Raw genomic sequence first — 20,072 nt, 5'->3', positions numbered from 1 at the left:
GCCATGGTCACTGCACAATGCTGCTGGAACATGTGACTGGGCTCCTGCAGAAACCTTTTGTCTGAATACTGTCAGCCTTAGGGAGGCCATGACAGTTGGTCAGTTGGGTCATTACTTTAGTTCAAAGTGAAATATCTCAACAAATACTGGATGGATGGACATGAAATTTGTAATGGGTAAACATGTTCCCTCTTTGGTGATCTCCTAACTTCTCTGGAGGAATGAACTGTAAGTACTGGTTCAGTACTTTGGTTTGTCTACACAACTAATGACATTCCCATCAGCCTCAGCTGTACTTTGTATTTAGTGCTAATTAGCAAATTTTAGCACGCTAAAGTAAACATTGTGAATATCAACATGTGAACATTGTCATTGGAAGCATTTTAGCAGGACCGCCACTAGCACGGCAGTTTGTGAACTAGTCACGAAATGTATTCTATTTGATTCGTGTACATAGACACGAATTTCACTTTTTTTCGTGACGCTCAGAACGACTTTCAACAACGGATTTTTCACGATTTGTCCTACGAATGTCCAGCAACACGTGACACACGTGTCAATTTCTGCTCCAGTCTTTTAAAAATAAAACAACTTAGTTAGGTTTTGGAAAAGATTGACTTGGTTAGGATTAGGTAACAAAGCTACTTAGTTAGGTTTAGGAAAAGATCACAGTTTGGGGTTAAATAACACTGCAAGTGCTGTAACTTAAGTATGGAAGTTATGTGACAAAAACGACTTGGATAGCTTTAGGAGAAGATGGTGGTTTGGGTTAAAATAAAGAAGAAGTGCTGTAAATTAAGTACGGAAGGTACGTGACAAATAAATCAACTTTGACTTCTAGTTTCACACGGGAAACGAACACCTGTCTTCTGAGTGAAAGTCCTGTGTTTTTTTACCCACCCGTCCATCCTGACCTCCTCCCGATTTATGTTTCCTGCTTCACAATTACGTGGATTATATACAAATTGATTTTGTGCGGACCATCACGAAAAAAATTTGAAATTTGTGTCTATGTACACAAATCAATACACAAAATTTCGTGACTATTTCACAAACTGCTGTGCGACTGGGCAGCAATGAGCAGTTACGACATCACAAAGCTGCCAGCATGACTGTAGTTCTTAGGTTGTGTCCAAAGTCACTCCCAATTTACTAAGTAGTGCGATATACGCCATTTTCTTTGAGGATCTGAATTCTGGGTGTGAAATGTATGCACTTTATGGTAACCTCAAAAATTCCCATGATGGAACGAAAAAAGTGTTGTCGATGACATATATGAATTATTTCAGTTCTATTTTCCCTATATTGTCAGTCTTGGACTTCTATAGAGTGGATCAAATGATCTACTGAGGAAAGCTGATTTTGTTGTCCACTAAAAGTAGTTGACCAACAAGACGATCCCCCAAATCCTGGGTGTACTCCTTTAAGATGATAGAGGCCATTTAAGGACACAGCAGGAAGGTCAGGTGTGGGTTTCACTCTCTCTTATCACAGTGGCTGATCGCTGCTGAAACACATAACACATACTGTCAAGCGGGCTATCGAAAAATAAACAGAATATCTCCTCTTCTGCCTGATATGGTCATAATAAATCATTTTAAAGGCCCTCCTCTATGGTTGCATTTGAACTGTGGATGAAGATGAAGGTGTTTTTAAATATCCAACAACAAAAAATAATCTGTCACCAGCTGTGTGACCGACAGCTGTCCTTGAGGGTTGGCAATGCACACACACACACACACATACACACACATGGCGGCAAATGAATGCACTGCTTTATCGTTCTCGTTTTACCCGTTTACTTTAAATCTCAAATTTGATGATGTCTTAAAGGTCTCATATTATGCTCATTTCCAGGTTCATAGATGTATTTTAATGTTGCACTAGAACATGTTTACTCAGCCTGCATTTAGCCTCTGTCTGAGAGATCCTGATTTACAGCCTGTCTCCTCCCACTCTGCTCTGATTGTTCAGCGTTTCTGTCAATCAAACGTCCTCAACACTGTGTTGAGGACGGAGCAGCTTTGGCCCACAGAGAAAGAGCAGCTAGAATAGAGCTTATAAAGTTTATAAACCAGAAACTTCACCCAGCGCCCGTTACCGGAAGAATCTGATCAGAAATCGGCGACAAATGATGAACATCTGCGGTCCAGACTCCAGGTTTTCCTGACGGTTTCTCTCAGGTAAATAATACTATTTATATCTCTGTTAGTTAGCTCAGTGTTTACCTTCTGCATCAACTCTGTAAACTGTAAACATACACTCTGTTTTACGTCTGTCTTTACAGATCCATCTGTGAGAAATGACCGACAGAATCATCCTAGAGGAGAGCAGACAGCTGAGAGCAGATAGCTGTGAGCAGACAGCTGAGAGCAGATAGCTGTGAGCAGACCCGTTAGCATGTAGCTACATGTTAACGGATTAGCTACATGCTATCGCTATGAGACGGTGTGTAACCACAGCGACCATCAGGGTGGAAAATAGAAGATGTGAAACAGTAGTCAGTTCATTATTTCTGGTAAAAGACACCTGATAAATGTATGGAAGATCAGAGTAATGGTATATTAATTACAGTAGTAGCTGTCTCTGTGTTACCATGACTACAGACCACCGGTGCTTAGTTTATCAGAGTTTACCAGAGCTGAAGACTTTCTCCTGTACCATGTCATCATAACTGATGATTACAAATGCTGTGAATAATTAATATTGTCATCTGTCTACTCAAATAAAGTTTGACTGTGAAACAGAAATGTGTTGTGTTGCTTACAGTCACTATTTACTACCTGTAAGCTCTTTAAGCTCTTTCTCTGTGGGTCAAATATATAATATATAAATATCAGCTGTTTAAACAGTGTAATTACATGAAGCATTTGTGAAAGAACATGTTATATTTAGATGATGGGATTACATGAAGACTGTTCTGCTGGTTCTTGCAGACTACTTTGGTCAAGTTCGGTTGAGGAGGAGAGACAGTGACGCGCTGTAGGGCGGGGTCAGCTACTGAAGGTTCTGCTCTGGTTCCAGGAAACCCTTACATGGCTTGCATTTCTCTAATGACGTCAGAAGAGAAGGAAAAAAAGCAAAGTGATTTTCTACACCCATTTCCGGACAAACGGAGCAGGAGAAAAAGAGAGAGGATGGTCTTTTATGGTGGACCTGTAGACACACTGGGGACAGATATTGTTGTTTAAAAAGACATAGAAAAGTGCATTTTGCATAATAGGTGACCTTTAAGTGTGAGTTCACAACATCAGACGTCCCTCCACCCATCAGCTCTGTGGAGACATGAACGGAGTTCACTAGGTTAACATCACTCTGTACTCACGACATCTATTGCACATCTGTCCATCCTGGAAGGGGATCCCTCCTCTGTTGCTCTTCCTGAGGTTTCTAACATTTTTTCTTTTTTCCCTGTTAAAAGATTTTTTTGTGGGGAGTTTTGGGGGTAGACTGGTCATCCTTAAACCATAAGGTTGACGGTTTGATCCCCGGCTCCCACAGTCTGCATGTCCAAGTGTACTTGAGCGAGACACTAAACCCCAAGTTGCTCCATGGGTGCTTACAGCAGCCCACTGCTCCTAAATACTTAGGATGGGTTAAATGCAGAGGTCACATTTCATGTATGTACCTGTATGTATGTACGTATATGATGTATAAAGGTTTCTTCTTCTTCTTCTTCTTTCTTCTTATCCGATGAGGGTCACACTGTAAAGGACAGAGGGTGTCCTATCCTGTACAGATTGTAAAGCCCCCTGAGGCACATTTGTGATTTGTGATTTTGGGCAATATAAATAAAATTGACTTAACATGGTGACCGAGCGCTAAAAGGCCGAGCCACCAGAACGTCCTTAGTCTGTTTCGAGTTTTTATTTCATCCCGATGATGAAATGCTGGTATTGTTTTTAAATTAATGCCAATGACGCCAGCTGTGTGTGTGATTTGGAGGACACACAAACCCTCGGAGCGACCATCTCATATACACAACACACACACACACACTCACACACTCACACACACACACACACACACACACACACACACAGTCCTGTCTGCAAACTCTGGTTAGGGATTAACTCAACTGCGCGGACACACACACACACACACACACACACACACACACACACACATACACACATTCACACACCACCTCTTTTATCCAAGCTGGACAGCTGTTTTGTGCATTCATCTCTCAGCCTGAAGCACTCATTTATTTAGTTTGCTGTTTGTTCTCTTTTGCAGTCTTTTAATTGTGATGTTTTCAGTTTATTCTATATCTATATCTATCATCCTGCATTCTACAGAGCAGTCAGAGTTCATTTGCTGTTGTATAATATACAGCAAGGAATGCATTTGTACTAAACAATTTTGATATTTGAGTAATAATTTGTTATTTATCAAGCAAAACTAAAAGATTGCTGGTTCCAGCTATTCAAATGGAAGGATTTGCTGCTTTTCTCTATTTTATATCATTGTAAATAAAATGTATTTGGATTTTGGTCTGTTAAAAAAGTTATTTGAAGACGAAAATAATATAAAATAATCATTAGTATAATATATATTTTTGGTAACTGTACAACCATTTACAGTGTATCATTTCCAAATCATTCAGTTTAATGTATTTATGTATATATATAAAACTCATCCTCATACAAAGGTATGTATGATATCTTATGAAAACTTATTTTGTTATTTTTTGTGCGTTTTCCTACGAATGTCAAGCAACACAAGCGATCAGTGTGCCCATTTCCCTGAAGTGTTTAGGCAACAAAACAACTTGATTAGGTTTATGAAAGGATCATGGTTTGGGTTAAAATAACTATGGAAGTGGCGTTACTTATGTTCATAAGTTACATGACAAATTAGTCAACGTTGACTTCTGGTCAAAATGGGACATGAACAGCAGTCTCCTGGATGAGCAGCTTGATATCACTCTCATATGTGTACAGTAGGCTTGAAGCAGCAGCCTGTTAATCAGCTGGCCTGGCTCTGTCTGAAGGTAACACAATCTGCCCACCAGCACCTGTAAAGATCATTTAATCTGTACAAAAATATGTAAAAACAACAAACTAGGTGCTGGATGTAGCTTCATATTTAGCATACAGAGAAGAGAGTGGTATCAAATTGTTGGTCTACTCCTTTAAATCAGGGGTTCCCAACCTATTTTCCTCCGACATCAGAACTGCGCCCATAGCAACGGTCTGTTATACATAGCAACGGTCTGTTATAGTATGATTTTAGTTACACATGAGCAAATCAAATTTCTACAACCTCAGAGCAAACAAATCCTTTCGCACCCCCCTGTGATCTTTGGCGCCCCCCTAAGGGGGGCCCGGACCCCAGGTTGGGAACCACTGCTTTAAATCAACCATGTCTTCATGTTCATGCTGGTTCCATAACAGGCCCTTTTGGCCTGTAGTGTACATTTGCAGCTCATGAAGACACAAGCTGCAAACTAAAACCCCAAACATAGAAACACACTATTGTGAAGTGCATGTACACGAGCCGTTGGCTAAGTCCTATTACCAGTCAACCGATGTTCAAACACACAGACAGCATGTGGGTCCAAGTCTGGTTATATAAACTGTAGTGTTTTTGGTAGAAAGATGTGCACATCTGCTGCTAACTGGCCGTTATACCACCTCACACTGTTTGTGCCAAACACAACCCCAGGTGGTCCAACACACACACACACACACACACACACACACACACACACAATACTCTAACAAGGTTACATAACCTAAACCATATCGCTCTCTCTTCCTGTCTCTTTATCCCTGTTTGTGTCTATTTATCTCAGTCACACACATACACACACACACACACACACATCTATATACACACACTGTTAAGTATCCCCTGCAGCCTAAATGTCAAGTTAGATAAATTCCAGTGTTTTGAGTAAACTGAATGGTCTGGCACAAACAGCCCACGTAACTACTGCTCATATAAGAATTGTTATGCCTTTTTTTTTTCTTCTTTTGTTTGCTTGCTTGTACAATATTTTGTTTTGTTTGAGATGTGCCGTTTTTCACTGAGAAAAGATTTTGTGGTTGGAACATACTGCGCATACCTCTTCTCATCAGATGTCCCAGTTTGTCACCAGTACATGAATGCAGCATGCATTTGTGGATCTGTTTGAGCTGGAGACCGTGAAAATAATCTCAAAAGTCCACATGCAAATGTAACCTGATTGTGTGTATCAGGAGATCCGTGCGAACACAGAAAGCTATTCAAAAGCGAAAATGATCAGGGGTCTCATTTATAAAACAGTGCGTAGGATCCATACTAAAAATGTACGTACACACAAAAAGCCAAAAATGGCGTGCGCGAAAAAAAAATCGGATTTATAAAACTGTGCTTACACACACCTGCAGGCAGTGTTCCCTTTTTAAATCACAGTCCACCTGGAAATGTGCGCACATGGATCCGCCTCATATTCTACACGCCCACATTCAACCATAAATGGGCGGTGCAAAGTACCTCATGAATGTTTCTGCATGTGAATGAGCCTGTTGATCAGTGGAGCTCTACGGTGAATCAGAGCGACTACCGAGAGGAAGACAGGGAAAAGGAGTTTTTCTGACACAGAGATGGAGGAGCTTGTAGGTGAGGAGGTCTCTGAACACTCATTCCCTCCTGATTCTCTCATTCACGTCATGTAGTCCTCAGTGCCGGTATATCCACCATGCAGCATGTTACGAGTGTCACCGCTGTGATTATATGTTTACAGGAGTCAGACTGATCCATTGCAGGAGTCAGACTGATCCATTCACAACTTTCCAAAATGATCAAGACAATCAGTAAAACCCCCCACCTGGAAGGTGGGGGGTTTAACAGAAGAAGGAAGTTTAACAGGTGAACACTATGTATTTATTTATTTAAGTTTTTATAGTGAACTTGTCCTGCATTATGATTAGGACTGATAATGATAATGAGGATATGGAGAGTACCGATTGTGTGAGAGCTGTCACTGGCTTTATTTTCTCACTTTGTTAATTTACACAATCCATACTGGTGAAGATGTGCTGGGTGGAGGTGACTGGTGAAGATGTGCCAGGTGGAGGTGACTGGAGGAGGCAGAGTGTGTGGTGCACCGCGGTGGTGCACTGGAGACAGTCTGATAGTTGCATCGGATAGCTGTTTTCATTTTGTCTATGTATACTGTATCTGTCCCTATCTAATAAACCATAAATAAATTAATAAGTCACGTCATCACTGCAGCGATTTTACACAACAACTTTATGAAAACTAATATGGTACTTGTTGATATCTGCACACTATTAGAAGATGTTATTAAAACTATTGGCGCTCTGTTCTGCCATTCTTTAATGCTATTTGATGTAATCTTGCATTTCTACAACCGATGATGATGATTTCAACAGCTGCTCAACAGCTGACGGTGACTGTCGGTAGTCCGGTCCTCTCCTCTGAGCTCCGGAGGTGGGGTGAGGTGATGGTGAGACAGCGCTGATGAGATATTGAGCTAAATTTGATTTGAGATTTGAGTTGATCTTTTACATTTGTAAGGTGCTTATGGAATAGTTATGGCTCACTAGCACAAATAACACTGCTGTTTTAAATGTTTATAATAAAGTGGATATAAGTATGAAGTGAAATGAAATGTGTGAGAGGCATCATGATGCCTCTCACACATTTCATTTCACATTCACATTTAATGTCTACAGTCCGGCTTCAATTCACCACCTCACCATCTGCGTCTCCAGTTCCCCCTACCTCGGTGCCTCCATAATGTGCGTACACATGGGTCAAAGTTTCCGTACCGGTGCACACATTCTCCCGTCAATTTAGTTTTTATAGATCACAACTGTTGTGTGGGAAGTGGAGTACGCACAATTCAGGCCCCGTTTTGTGCGTACGCAACGGTTATAAATGAGACCCCAGATCTGTCACCTGATTTAACTGTTATCAGGCCATTAAATAGGCATTATCAGTCACTATAAGCCCCATAGATATGGGTCATTAAGGGCCTACTATGCCTACTACGTTGTGAAAGTGAAACTTAACAGCAAACGTTCTAACATTTAAAACCGAATGAAACATCACGTTTTTAACACCAACAAAAAGGCTTCTTTAGGTTTAGGACACAAAACTACAACTTATTTAGGTTTAGTCAACAAAACTACAACTTCTTTAGGGTCAGACAATAAAACTACAACTTCTTTAGGTTTAGTCAATAAAACTACAACTTCTTTAGGTTTAGTCAACAAAACTACAACTTCTTTATGTTCAGACAATAAAACTACAACTTCTTTAGGTTTAGTCAACAAAACTACAACTTCTTTAGGTTTAGGCAACAAAACTACAACTTCTTTAGGTTCACACAACAAAACTACAACTTCTTTAGGTTTAGACAACGAAACTACAACTTCTTTAGGTTCAGGCATAAAACTACAACTTCTTTAGGTTTAGTCAACAAAACTACAACTTCTTTAGGTTTAGGCAACAAAACTACAACTTCTTTAGGATCAGACAATAAAACTACAAGTTATTTAGGTTTATGCAACAAAACTACAACTTCTTTAGGTTTAGTCAACAAAACTACAACTTCTTTAGGTTTAATCAACAAAACTACAACTTCTTTAGGTTCAGACAATAAAACTACAACTTCTTTAGATTTAGGCAACAGAACTACAATTTCTTTAGGTTTAGGCAACAAAACTACACCTTCTTTAGGTTTAGGCAACAAAACTACCTTAGGTTCAGACAGTGAAACTACAACTTCTTTATGTTCAGACAATAAAACATCCGTTGTCCTTGATCTCCTCTTATGGAGTTTCACACTGTCTATACTACAGCGCCCGACTTCCACTTCTGCTCCTGTTATAATTACTACGGTTGCTAGAGGTCGCTGTCGTGTTCTTTTATACCTTCTTTTGGTGATCTACCATGTGAATAGATGATAAAACCTATTAGTGGGTGTAGTAGGCCCCTATTGTGCCACATCTATGGGGCTTATAGCGACTGATAACGCCTATTTGAATCTGTGAAGTGGAAGTTAAAAATCTGCACGTAGAATATTAATATTTATTCAGGTTGTGACGTGTGCATTTGTGAAACTGTTTTACGTGCGTTCAAATTAATTGGTATTTGTGTGTAGATTGGAACACGCATATGTTAGTACCTTAAATTAGGCAAAAATAGTTGTACACATTTATAAATCTTATTTTTCATTTGTAGATCATGTAATACACATAAGAGGAAAAGAGGGGTGAGGAAAGCAGACAGAAAGAAAGCCGAGACGAGAATGAGGAGCCTATCAGATGAACCTGACAGTGTAACTGAACCACAAAGTGCCACTGAAGACACAGGAGAAAGTGGATGGCAACTGCCAGCCTGAATCATTCAAACATTCATCAATCCAAACTGGATGAACTCACCAGCCAGAGCTGCTGATGTAGACACTGATGAATTCAACAACCGGTGAACAAGAACGTGGACTGATTTAAAAAGGAATGAAATGGATGGTATCAGGTGACAGCAGGTATATTGAGTGACACATTTACGTGAGACAGAGATCAGCTGGCTGGCAGTTGACTGAGCTGTCGGCAATCCCTCAGGGAAAACATGGTAAATGGACTTGCATTTATACAGTGCTTTTCTAGTCTTCCGACCTCTCAAAGCGCTTTACACTACATGTTAGCATTCTCTCATTCATACACTGATGGCAGAGGCTGCTAAGGTGCCAACATTCAGGATCTAATCTAAAGACTCATTCACACACCGATGGCTATGCCTTCGGGAGCAATTTGGGGTTAAGTGTCTTGCTCAAGGACACATCGACATGTAACCCGGAGTAGCCGGGGATCGAACCACCAACCTTCCGAATGGTGGACAACCTGCTCTACCCTCTGAGCCACACTGCCCCACATACCTACATGTGATAATGAAAAACTTGAAATCAGTCTTCAGACTTTTCTTGTTCTTACTGCATCTTTCAGGAGAGTACTTACCTACCTGTTTCCTTTCTCATTACACACACGCACGCACGCACACACACACACACACACACACACACACACACACACACACACACACACACACACACACACACACACACACACTTTGTAGGTATTCCCCCACTGAGGCTCATAATGCTCACAGCCTGTTGGGTAAACACTTTCGCTGTATTCATGAGAGTGGATGTAAATATAAGGCTTATTCTGTAGATAAATGCCAAACGTAGCTGAGACCACCAGGGTGTGGTATAATCATCAGAGAGATGCATCGCAGAACAAGGAAAACTGGCTCAAAATTGCTTTTGTCAGGAGACATGTCTGGTATTCTCATGGTCTAGTAGGTTTGACTTGTCAGTGATGTAGATAATTAGAGAAATAAGTTAGTCACCTGGGTTAGCCTAAAAAAGGGCCAAACAATATTCAGAGCATTATTACAGCATCAAACAACTATTGTCTATGTAAAGATTTAGAGGAGTAATGTCTACCTGAGCAGAGAATGAAGTCTCTCTCCCTCTGTGTGTGTTGTTATCCAAGGTTTCCTGTGCTTTGTTGACATAGCCGGGCCGGCTGAACATGCCTTTTAGTGCATGTGAGTGTGCTCCACTGGCTAGCTCATGGCTGCCCAACACGTTCTCATCCCAACTTGTCACATACTGAGGGTTTGTCAGACCCCTCAGCATCACTTTTCAGTCGCAGTAAACACATGCTTAATGTGAATTAACAAAACCACTTGGTTAGGTTTAGGGAAAAACAACATGGTTGAGCTTAAAACTACTACGTTTGTACAAAAATGTGACTTGACACTGTGAACACGAGACATGAATGAACAGCTGATTGCAAAGTGAAAGTGAAATGTAACGCACAGGACACAAACAGCGGTCTACTGGATGAAAGCCTTGTGTTTATTAGGCCCATCTACCTCACCTCCCACCCTACCGCTGTGTCGCTTTCGCTCTTTAAACTACATCACCACAATGACTCCCGCCGCATTTTCCTTGTGCGTTTACTGTTGCCGTGGATGGGTTTAAATTGTAGCTAATGGAATGCCCAGTACGTCACATGAAAGCACTGAAGGGTGACTTATGCGGCAATATCAAATGCAGACGGCCATGACAAAGCCATGCTATTTGTTGACCTGGGAATGGGGACTGGCTCGGCTGCTGCTCTGCACTGCTCACATACGGCAGTTGAAGCTGATAACGCGGTCCGGACCTACCCACCCTCCAGTTCCCCCTCAGGTAAACACAGTCAGCTCTGTTAACGCTGTTAGCACCGTTAGCTGCGTGTGTAGCAGCTGCATGTTGAGAGCTGTGTGGAGGCAACAGATACAATATGCTCTGAATTTCAACTTTAGCACCTTTAAGTATATCCAGTCTAAACACACTGGAATAGCCTGCAGAACAATTGGCATGAACATTTAGAGTTGTAGAATATAAAGTTTATATTGTAAACTCTTCCTAACCCCGATACAATGGAGGTGAATGGAGCACGACCATTACAGACTTCGCTGTAAAACCCCTGAAAACTGTCCACAGTGAGTTATGACATTTATCCAGAGTCACCTGGACAGTGGTTCTGAAAAGGGATGTTAAATATTTGAATTGTCATTTATCATTGCTGCGACTGCTAAAAACTAGATTCCATTCACTTTCATTAAAGAGGACATATTGTGCTTATTCTCAGGTTTATACTTGTATTTTAAGTTTCTACTAGAACATGTTTACATGATTTAAAGTTCAAAAACGCTTTTGTTTTCTCATACCGAGTTGGTGAAAATATGTTTTTTTGTAATTTGGGTGAACTAACCCTTTAAGACGCCACCTGAGGAACATGTGGAGGTATGTGTTACTAAATGGTAACTTGAGCTGTATAGCTTTGGCACTGTACATCCAGGTCTCTGTTTCATCCTGTCATAATTAATGCAGGAGTACATGCTAGAGCGATCAGGAAGCAGCAATTAAACACAACTATGCATGGCGAGTATGACAGGATAACACTATACACACTATACAAAAACACACACTTTTCACTGTCAGGCTGAGAGGTATGCAAACTATCTTTACATTCAGAAACCACACATGAAAACTATGTGTGGAAAAGATGTTTAGCCGCAGGGGGAAATCGTCTCTTAACTGAGGTGTGAGAACACTGAGATGCTCACACGTAAAAATGCTCTGACATGTCGGTCACGCCAAATAAAGCCACACTACAAGGTAAATCGTTTTTTCTCTTTATTTCAACACTAACAGTCATGTGTAATAATGTGCTAACTGGCATTACGATGCAGCCACAGTGCATCTGAGTACTCTTGCTGATCTACAGCCATCTGAATTGAATTGACCTTCTTGGGATCAATAAAGTTGTCTGAATCTGAATTTGAATCTGAATCTAGCAGGCTGAATGTCGTGGACTGAGAGTCCCAAACTGTCCCTGATCAAGCAACATAAATTAGCTACACACAGATCATTTGGGTATTTGGATACAGCTAACAGCTAGCTCCACAGAAACAGCATCATCAGTCTCTTCTAGGTGTTACAAGGTTATTCATTCTCACCGTTTTACACTTAGACAAAGTCAACCATGTCAAATTTGACATCAAAACAGCGTGACAAAAATACAGAGAGATTTAGTTGAAGGACAATCACAAAATAATGTATTCTGGTAGCTTCTGTTTTATTTTCTGTTGCTTATTGTCTATGCAGTCCCTGGAAGAGCGTACCAGGAAGCACAGCTTCTGCTGCTTTGCAGCCACTTTTTCCAGGATGTAAAAAGTGAACTGAGGCTTAAAATAGTTTCCTGTAATGTCACAGCGTTCAGCGTTCAGAGATACAGGGACTGTGGGATTAGTGAATGGGTCATTTCTCCCAAAAGCATCTTAAAATCCAATCTTACAGGTGTTTGTACTCAGATGGACTCAAATGTACAGGCCTGGCAACATTGTGAAGATTTAGATAAAAGGATGTGTTTCTAAAGAAGTGTTTTTGTTACACTGGACATGAGAATAACTTCATCATCAAGTGAGTTATGTATGAAAAGCCAAGGAGGCCAAAACACGAGGCTTCTGATGTAAATTTGATGTGTTTTTGGTAGGGCTGTCAATCGATTCAAATATTGAATCGAGATTAATCGCGTGATGGTCCATAGTTAATCGCAATTAATCATGAATTAATCGCACATTTTTTATCTGTTCAAAATGTACCTTAAAGGGAGATTTGTCAAGTATTTAATACTAAAAAATGCTTGCTTTATGCAAATGTATGTATATATTTGGTATTAGAAATCATTAACAACACATGTCAGTGTGCTGACTTGACTATGACTTGCCCCAAATTGCATGTGATTATCATAAAGTGGGCATGTCTGTAAAGGGGAGACTCGTGGGTACCCATAGAACCAGTATGTCAAATAAAAGCACTGAAGGGTAGCTTATGCGGCGATATCAAATGCAGACGGCCGTGACAAAGCGTTGCTATTTGACCACCACATATCTGGAGGTCAGAGGTCCAGGGACCCCTTTGAAAATGGCCATGAGAGTTTTTCCTCGCCAAAAAGTTTGGAGCGTTATTTATCCTCCTTCACGATTAGCTAGTATGACATGGTTGGTACCGATGGATTCATCAGGTTTTTTTAGTTTCATATGATACCAGTATTTTCACTCTAGCTTTAAAACTGAACCTGTTACAAACTAAAAATCGCAAATTGCGTTAATGCGTTAAAACAATTAGTGGCAGTAAAACAAATCTGTGTTATTAACGCGTTAACTTTGACAGCCCTAGTTTTTGATCTTCCTGGCTTTCCGTAGCTTGTTAAATACTTTTGTTAAATAGACAAGAAACAGAAACATATAATCTGAACCATAGACTACCAAACTGTAGATATCTAATGTGCAGTATTCTTACACAATAACTTGTACCATCTGATAAAGCGTCCTGCTGATGGAGGAAATGAACGCTTGAGCTTTTCTTGTTTGCTTATTGATTATGGGTGAGTGAGATGCTTTTCAAGGAAACAAGCGACCATCAGAACAACCAAACTAATGTTAAATTTACTTGTCGTGAGGACAATACTCCAAAGTTTTCTAACAGAAAGCCTGCATTGTCAACTGTAAGTCTGGGGTTTGAAAGAAGTCGGCATCTGGGAGGCAGGAAGGGTCTGATTAAAGATCCAGTTGCATTATGGGAAATGTAGCATCTGGTGTTTTTGGAGCTTGACCCATAAGAGGAACTAAAAATCAGGATATCTCAGTCTGTGCTGCTTGAATTTCAACCATTCTTTATTTAATCTGTCTTTTGTGAGTCCCTCACATTAACGTAAGTAAAACACTAAATTGTTGCTGTGCCCCTTTAAACAAGTGCCAAAACACATTTGCTTTTATGTCTTTATGGCTGTTTCACCAGGAAGATACCGCACTGAATCCTCTTTTTACCTGCTTTAAACCAGTGGTTCCCAACCGGGAGTTCAGGACCCCCCAAGGTGGAAAAAATATAATCTGAGGAATCGTGCAACACAGTCTCACAGCAGTTCGTGAAATAGTCACAACATTTTTTTTCTATTTGATTCATGTACATAGACACCAATTTAATTTTTTTTCCGTGACGCTCAGCACAACTTTCAACAACGTATTTTTCGCACGTTTTCCTACAAATGTCCAGCAACACGTGACGCACGTTTCAATTTCCCCTTCAGTCTTTTCAAAATAAAACCACTTAGTTAGGTTTAGGAATAGACGGACTTGGTTAGGTTTAGGCAACAAACTACTTAGTTAGGTTTAGGAAAAGATTGTGGTTTGGGTTAAAATAACTCCAGAAGTGCCGTAATTTTAAATAAACTTTGTCTTGTGGTTTCACACGGGACATGAGATGGGCCAAAGTCCTGTGTTTTTTACCCACCATCCACCCCAACGTTCTCCCTACGCGGCGTTTGCCGCTCTTTGTACTTTCCGGTTCACAATTACGTAGATTACATCCGAATTGACTTCATGCGGACCATCATGAAAAAAAATTTAAATTCGTGTCTATGTACACAAATCAATACATTACATTTTGTGACTATTTCATAAACTGCTGTTCGGCTGAATCGTGAGATGATTAAAAAGTTGGGAGCAAAATAACAAAACAAATAATAATAATAGCAATTATACCTAGATTATTTTGTTATTTTTAGTCCTCTTCATGGTAGACACAAGTATTCCAATTAAACCATTTGGTCAATAAATCACTTGAAATACTCACAGCTCATAGAAATATGCAACAGTTGATGAGGGGTTGTGAGTTGACTTTGTGTTGTTTTTAAGGGTCAAAGGCCAAAAAGGTTTGGAACCACTTCCAGAAACAACAATGAAACAGCCACAGAAGAGCTGCCATGACAAGAAATGAGGATGTTTCATGTTTAAATCCAACCTATGCAAGTTGACCAGTACAGTAGATGACCCAGCTCTCTTTATGTTAAATAAATAGAACTTTTTGTGCTTTAAGGACAGACACTATTTATACTGATCTTGCAGTGATCTTCTGATCTTGCAGTGATCTTCTTTGCTTAGCCAGCCCAGCAGGATAGGGATCAGTGTTTGATTGGCTAGGATTTCTGTAAATTCCAATCTTATTTTGAAGACGCTGAGGTGAACTCATCCCACCTTTGCATTTGTTTGATTGAAAGAGCTTTCCTAGCATGTTTGTAGCTGACCTAGCAGCACGTTACTGTGATGACCTGTCTGTTTATGGCCATTAGGCCTACTTACAGAGTACAACACTCAGCCTTACCTTTCTGTGGCTTTGGCAAAAAGTTAGACTGCATCCTGACAAAAGCTGGCTGTGATTAACTCTTTGTAAACCTGTGATCAAGTTTACCTTGAAGTTAGTTTCTTGTTGGAGACTACAGATTATAAGTGGCTAGGCTATTTCTTTTAATAAATTGTGCTTTGTTGACTCTCCATGACTCTGGAGGTCAAAGGTCAGCTATGAAGCAACATGGCCTATAAAACCTCTCTAAGCATGCTATCCCTCCTAGCTTATTGTGCAACTACATATAGGAGTTATTGCTATAGAATGACAGTATCTGTACTGAGGTGCATTTTGGGTAGGGAAGAACACCTCCCAGTATTGCCAACACTGATTCTCTGCCCCTGAGTTTGTGGCTTGCAACTGCATTAAAAGTCCAACATGCTTCTAAACAAAGTGAGTCTACACCAGGGACTCACACACAGGTGGGTTGTCAGAGTCCTGGCTGTGCATGGAGCTCAGGCCTGTGTCCGAGTCCTCATCATTTGTATTGCAGGCCTTGGACAGACCTCTGGCCTGCTCCACCCAGACACTACTCTTCTCTGCCGAGGCCGGCTCAGCCTCAGCGCTCCCTGCACCTAGCTCTGCCTTACCATCATCAGTCAGTGTGGCGTTCACCTGCTCTATCTCCATGGTCTCGACTTTGGCCAGTAGGTCCAGAAGTTCACTCTCCCTGGTCTCCCAGAGCGCCAAACTCAGGTCCAAGTCCCCCCTGAGGGCGTCCATGTCCGTCTTCAGCCGCAGGCCGATGTACAGACTGGTGTCCAGCTGCGTTTTGATCCTCTCCTCCTCCAGCGCGAACTCCTTCTCAGACAAACTTTCCACATCTGCTTCCACAGCTGGAGCACCAGACGCTGTCAGGCACATCTCCTCCGCGACGCTGTCTGTGTCCGTCGCCGCTTCCGCTTCCGCTCCTCTCTCGTCCCGCCGCCGCTTCATCCACCGCCGGTTGAGCTCCTCCTGGATCTCCTCGGTGATGCTCTCCACGAGCGCCTCGCGCTCCGTCAGCTCCTCCTGCAGCCGTACCACCTCCTCGCACCGGCGCGCGTACTCCTCGAACTGCGCCACCGCCTCCGCTGTGCAGCGCGCGTCCTGGCGCTCTGCTTTGCGCTTCCAGTCTGAAGGAGCCTCCGAGGACGAGTCCACCATGTATGTGTCCTGCACATAGTTCACCCCGTGTCTCTTGATGCGGTCCAAGTGCACTTTGGCCTCGTAGCGCTCGATCTCCCGGTCCAGCTCCTTGATCCGGTGGATCTGCTGGCGGATGGTGTGGTCCTGGGAGATCACCAGGTGGACCAGCGTCTCCATCTTCTCCACGGAGCCCTTATCTTTACAAACAGCCTGCTCTTTCTTTTTGTTCATCTTATCCAGCTTCCTGAAAGCCTTCCTGACGATGCGCCTCTGTTTGTCCTGGGACAGATTAGCGGCAGCGGCCGCGGCGGTCCAGCAGGTCCTGGCGGTGCCCTTCAGCCCCCCGCCCGGACCGCCGCTCTCCCGGCTCTGGACCACCCGGGCCTCGGCGCTGCGGGGCCCGTTGTTGGGCAGCGAAGCTTCGTTCTTCACCAGGACGAAGCGGACATTGTCCTGCTCGTCCCCCCAGGCGCTCCACAGCCGGAGGACTTTGGTCTTGTTGGGTAAAATCCTCTCGAAGCCTCTCCATTTCTCCACCACGCAGTAGGACTGCGGGGAGCCGGACAGCATCGCCGCCGAGGCGCCCTGCTGCAGGTTCTGGTCCTCCAGCAGAACTTTGACCACGTCGGCGCAGGTAGTTCGCTTCGTCAGCCCGGAGACCAGCTTCTCCTCCCGGCAGACCCACACGGAGATCTTCCCCTCCTCCGGCTCCAGCTCCAGCTCCAGCTCCATCTCCGGTTCTCAGACAAACAACTCAAGTTTAGTGGCAACTCAGAAAGTAAAGAGGACCAAATAAATCTTTCTCACTTCATCTGAAGTTCACTGCAGACCTGATGAGTCCTTTAGACTGAGAGACACACTGAAGCTAGACATGAGTGAAGCAACCGATCCTCCGCTTCCCACGTTAACGCGCTCAGTCCGAAGAACCTTCTAACGCATTGAAGGTCTGTCCCCGGGCTGCCTGCCGGGACATCCTCTCCCTGTCCCCGGCACACTGATCTCTCTCAGCCCCGCGCACTGCTCCAGAGACAAGAGGAGCGTCCTCTGTCCTCTGCGTCAGGACAGGCGGCTCTCTGCGGAGTGAGGGACTAAACAGGAGGCTGCTGTACGGCTGGCTGGGACCGGGGACACGCCTCTCTCTCTCTCTCTCTCTCTCTCTCTCTCTCTCTCTCTCTCTCTCTCTCTCTCTCTCTCTCTCTCTCTCTCTCTCTCTGGACTGAGATAGTGAAACAAACAGTCTTTGTTGAGATTGACGTCAGTATGAAGGAAACTCCTCTTAAATATATAATTTATATATATATATATATATATATATATATATATATATATATATGTATATATATTAATGAGACACATTGTTTATTTGCAAAATTCAAGTGTTCATTTTAATCTGACAGTTTGTGTTTTAATCTCTTCCATTTCCACACTCATCACATCCTTTCACCCCTGTAACTCTCTCTCTCACACTTCTTGTTAATAAAAGTGTAAATGGTAGTGAAACTGACTAAACACTTCAAGCCAACAATAGCAGGTATTTATTATAATATATTATAATAAATACAGTTATTTATGAGAATAAAGATCTTAAGTTTTGTCTTGAAACCATGGTGATGTCTGGTGTGTGTTGTGGTTTAGGGTTCTAGGGGGTTGACCCCTATCCTTAACTCTATTCTATTATAATATTGTAATATTGTAATTCAGCGCAATTTTGAGGTACTTGTACTTTAATTGAGTATTTTCATTTGATTCTACTTTATACTTCTAATCCACCACATTTCATGGGCATATTGTAGGCCTACTTTTTACTCCACTATATTTTGTCTGACATTACTATTTTATATTTAGTTATGTTCATATTTAAGCCCTATATTTTAACTGCACTGCCTTAGATTATCATTTTACTTTGATTGTGTGATTGAGCATGTTGAAGGAACCAGAGACCAAAGGTTTTCATCAATAACTGCTTTGCTGGAATTGACAAATGATAAATAATTAACCTTGAACCTTGTGCAGTATATAGATATAAAGTACCCAACTGTAACTGCACCACAACATGCTATGTGTGACTGCATAATGATATTTAAGTGCATTTTCATGGTAATGCTTTTAGTTCAAGTTGTTTTACATTGCTTATTAAAGCTATATAACTATAACTATTACTATTACTATTACTATTAATCAGATTTAGTACCCAGGGAAAAAACCCTGCATCTGATTCAAATTCTGTACATTGCTAAAGCCGTTGAGAAGAGCACAGACTAAAACAGAAATACACAAACCTCTCATGTGAAATAACCCAAACTGTTGTAACATTGCCATTGTTCATTTAGGACCCCATTGCTCATAGTAAAAAGCTGATTTAGAAAAAATAGGTTTAAGGGCCGAAAGATTCCAGTAAGTTTTCAACCTTTCGGTATAAATATACTTTAGTTAGCGCAACAGGTAAAGGATGTACCTTTTTCTTTCTGGGAGGGGGGTTATGGCCTCGCCATAGAAAGAGTTAAACTCTGGTCAAAACTGGTCAACACATTATCATCCCAACTAAAAGTCATAGTATAATATACTTTACTATGTATACTATGGCGCCACTTTATTAACGCCATATACTGTAGTTACCCATGGAACTTTAGAATTAGGCAACAAAACCATTAACTATAGTGGTTTTGTTGCCTAATTCTAAAGTGCGATGGAAGTTTAGTAAAGAACTACATGGTTGGGTTTAAAACTGCTACGTTTGAACAGTGAAAATGACGCTGGACGTTGTGAACACGGGACATGAACAAACAGCTGATTGCAACGTGACACACGGGACACGAACAGCGGTCTCCTGGATGAAAGCCTTGTGTTTGTTGGACCCATCCAGTGTGTCTCTTTCGCTCTTTAAACTACGTCACCACACTACCGGTGCACTTTCTTGGAGCGTTTACTGTTACCGCGGATGAGTTTATATTCTAACGGGACGCCCTGGTTCATTTTTTACTAGCGCTAAAGGGTACCCTGTGCGGCAGTACCAAACGTGACAAAGCCTCTGTATTTAACTTCCTGGGAATGAGAACGGGCTGAACTGGTTCCTCGTAGTATATTTGTGATTTCCCCCTTGAATTTCTAAACTAAATTTATGTTTGAGTAGTCATATTTTCACAGGATTGCGCACATTTCTTGTTGCTGCAGTTCTGTGGACGTA

The 20,072-nt window shown here is 41.7% G+C and overlaps 1 protein-coding gene across 2 annotated transcripts; it reads right to left on the bottom strand.

The window, feature by feature from the left end:
* Positions 1 to 664: 664 nt before the first annotated feature.
* Positions 665 to 18,084, bottom strand: rassf10a (Ras association domain family member 10a). Of its 2 annotated transcripts, XM_037766182.1 has the most exons (3): positions 16,179 to 18,084; positions 5,934 to 5,940; positions 665 to 2,674 (listed from the first exon to the last, which is right to left on the bottom strand). In XM_037766182.1, exons 1-3 carry the CDS (start codon positions 17,618 to 17,620, stop codon positions 2,669 to 2,671), a joined length of 1,455 nt encoding a protein of 484 aa, XP_037622110.1. In that variant the 5' UTR covers positions 17,621 to 18,084; the 3' UTR covers positions 665 to 2,668. The 2 variants fall into 2 exon arrangements, with proteins under 2 accessions (XP_037622110.1, XP_037622109.1); XM_037766181.1 differs by lacking the exons at positions 665 to 2,674; positions 5,934 to 5,940 and having other exon boundaries at positions 14,986 to 18,079.
* Between the last annotated feature and the right edge of the window lie 1,988 nt (positions 18,085 to 20,072).

This window comes from Sebastes umbrosus, chromosome 4 (assembly GCF_015220745.1).
Source record: "Sebastes umbrosus isolate fSebUmb1 chromosome 4, fSebUmb1.pri, whole genome shotgun sequence".
In the NCBI taxonomy this organism is placed as follows: domain Eukaryota; kingdom Metazoa; phylum Chordata; class Actinopteri; order Perciformes; family Sebastidae; genus Sebastes; species Sebastes umbrosus.
The sequence above is the reverse complement of the archived record's forward strand: the minus strand, read 5'-3'. Positions and strand labels throughout refer to the sequence as shown.